The sequence below is a fragment of the Cyprinodon variegatus genome, unplaced genomic scaffold (assembly GCF_000732505.1).
Source record: "Cyprinodon variegatus isolate N-32 unplaced genomic scaffold, C_variegatus-1.0 Scaffold1072, whole genome shotgun sequence".
In the NCBI taxonomy this organism is placed as follows: domain Eukaryota; kingdom Metazoa; phylum Chordata; class Actinopteri; order Cyprinodontiformes; family Cyprinodontidae; genus Cyprinodon; species Cyprinodon variegatus.
The window spans coordinates 115,504-118,208 of NW_015151525.1; the positions used below are offsets into that span (position 1 = coordinate 115,504).

At 37.9% G+C, this 2,705-nt stretch overlaps 1 protein-coding gene across 1 annotated transcript in view; it reads right to left on the bottom strand.

Annotated features, from left to right (window-relative positions):
- Positions 1 to 1,583: 1,583 nt before the first annotated feature.
- The window catches only part of LOC107101266, an 11,860-nt gene continuing 10,738 nt past the window's right edge, over positions 1,584 to 2,705 (bottom strand). Inside the window, exons 7-10 of the mRNA XM_015400117.1 lie at positions 2,442 to 2,492; positions 2,133 to 2,260; positions 1,855 to 1,990; positions 1,584 to 1,744 (exon numbers count right to left, since the gene is read on the bottom strand). Of these exons, the coding sequence (XP_015255603.1) occupies positions 1,599 to 1,744; positions 1,855 to 1,990; positions 2,133 to 2,260; positions 2,442 to 2,492 (461 nt within the window). The 3' untranslated portion in view covers positions 1,584 to 1,598. The remainder of the gene's footprint in view (positions 1,745 to 1,854; positions 1,991 to 2,132; positions 2,261 to 2,441; positions 2,493 to 2,705) is intronic.

Below are 2,705 nucleotides of genomic sequence, written 5' to 3' on the forward strand. Positions count from 1 at the left end.
GCTGGGTAAGAATGGATCGGTTGGAAAAACAACCAACATCTAATTAGTTAAACCAATTTTTGTTCAATTAACCAAAATATTGGTCAGAAACTGATCAAGCCAATGGTTTCAGAACAGACATTTTAATTGGTTAATAAATAAAAATTGGTAATTGATGGTTTACTAAGGCCAGAATACCCAAATCCAATTTTGTGTCCAATTTGACAGAAAATTGTGTCGAATGAGGTTGTGGTTTTTAGCACTTATTGAAAGTCAATGTGGATGATCACACCCGACATGATTTTACCAAACGGGTCTATTTTAGTCGGACTATGCAGCAATTCAGCAGCAATTTCTTGGGTCTCACAAGAAGAGAAGCTGTTACAAAGTAAAAAACATCCGCTTTGGGGGAAAATACCAAATAAAATCTGTTAATCGCACGGAGAGTCTGTTTGGAGTCTCATATCCTGTTTATAGTAAGCAGGACAGAATGGAGCAAAAACAATGAATGAAACATTAAAAACGAGAGAAATTTTCCCATGATAGGAGTTCAGGAGGACAGAAAACAGATAAAGTACACTGCAAAAACCATCTAGAAATAAGTACAACATTTCTTAAAATAAGTGCATTTACCCTTAATTTTAGTAGTTAAATAAGACGATTTGCCAATGGAATGAGTATTTCTACTCCTAAAATAAGACAATTAGATAATATTCACTTGAAATAAGACAGAGCAATTGTTTTTTTCTTAATTTAAATGTAAATTGTCTTGTTCCATTGGCAAGTTGTCTCACTTATCTCAATTCAAGACAAAATTCACTCAATTTAAGCAAAAATAACTCATACAGATTTCCATTTTTTGCAGTGTAGTGAATTGTTTCACATAAACCAAATTAATGAGGTGCAGAAAGAGCAGGTAAACACAGCATATCTCTTTCATCTCTTTATAAAATGCAAAAAAACAATCCAGAAATAAGTAATTATTTCTTAAATTAAGTGTATATACCCTTAAACTGAGTAGGTCAATAAGATGATAAACCAATGGAATTAGTATTTTTACTCTTAGAATAAGATATTTAAATAACATGCATTTGAAATAAAATGCACTTATTTTAAGGAAAAATCATTTCGTTTTTTAGATTTCAATTAAAATTTTTTGCAGTGTGAAAAAAAAATAGAATAATAAACTTCCCAGATCTCTCTCTGAGAATCACGTCTTTGCCTCAGTCAGCATAGAAACCGTCCCACTGCGTTTATTGCTGCATTTTTCTTTTCTTTAGACGTAGATCTCAATCTGTCAGCAAGACAAACCTCTAGGTTTCTATCATCTATGTTGCAGTTCTGCAGCAGCTTCCCTCAGACAGCCCTGTTCTCTCCTGGCCTCCAGCAGTGAAGCTATCAGAGCTTCCTGGTCTCGCTGCTGGACATTCCTCTAGTGTCCAAACATTAAATCAGAATCACACCACAGCTCCTTATTCTAAGCGCAATCTAGAATTAGATCAACTAGAACAAACAGATGGTGATCTTACATGGTGTTTGGTTCTGTCAGCCTGGACTAAAAAGACCTAAATACTTTTTATCTTTATTTCTGTTTCTCATCTTTGGTGTTTTTATCTGGATTAATGATAAATCTGTGGAGGATCAGAGGACAAGACGTAGGAAATGTGAGGTTGTTTGGGTGAGAGCGGACGAACCAGCTGGCTGAGGACTGTTAAAGTCTCAGGACCACAGGAGGTCAAAGGTCGCAGCATTTCCTCTGGAAGAGCTGCAGGAAACAGAAGAAGAAAAGTTCATGAAGGAAAACTGAAAACTGCACAGATTTGAAAACAACCATGAACTGAATTTGATCAGAGGAGAACATCGGAGCTGACCGACCTTCCATGGCGTTCACCAGCAAGAAAGCCGCATCCTTCACCTTGGTGGACACTTTGGATTTGTCCAGGACGTCCATAAAGGACGAGACGGCCTGTGACTCAGGACGCTCATAGGGTCCTTTGCTGCTCTGTTCCAGCTAAGATGGAGGAAGGAGTTAATGAGCCGCTGATTAAGAGCAGACCTACAGCAGGTTAGAAAACGGATCCAGACTGATAGATGAGTTTATTCCAAAGATCTTCTCTAGGTTTCCAATAAGAGAGCAGAAATAAAGATCTTACCGCCTCCTTCAGCTCGCCCAGAGCATCTCCTTCCTCTAGAACCTGTCTGAGCTGTTTGAGCAGATCAACACGAGTCGATGCAGGAAGAGCTTCAAGCGGTTGTAGAAGAGGTTCCTTCATCTCTATCACTGCAGGAGAAACCGCCAAAAGCAGCAAAAAGGGACAGATTAAGAAATTAATGAGTTTAAAATTTCAATGTTATAAATTATCGATTAAAGCAAAAGCTGATGTAGGAAAAAAGGATTTTAGTAAGAAACCCAAAACAATCAGAACAGTTCTTCACATGAACAATTAAAATCCAGCTCCTACTATCTCTGACTTCTTCCATGCGCTCAGAGCTCAGGGCATCGCTGGTCAGACCTGCAAGCAGAAAAACACAACTGATCTCAGGCTCATGTAGAGTAGATTTTCCCTCTGGTTGCTCTATGATTAAATGATGAAACACTGTTAGCTTATGATCGATGTCATTTTCTGGTTTTGCTTTATATGTTAGTGAACAAACAAGTTTGTCAGCCTCAGCATAAGGCTGCTCACATTGAGCCTGCATCTGCTTTTTTCTCTCCAATGTTTGCA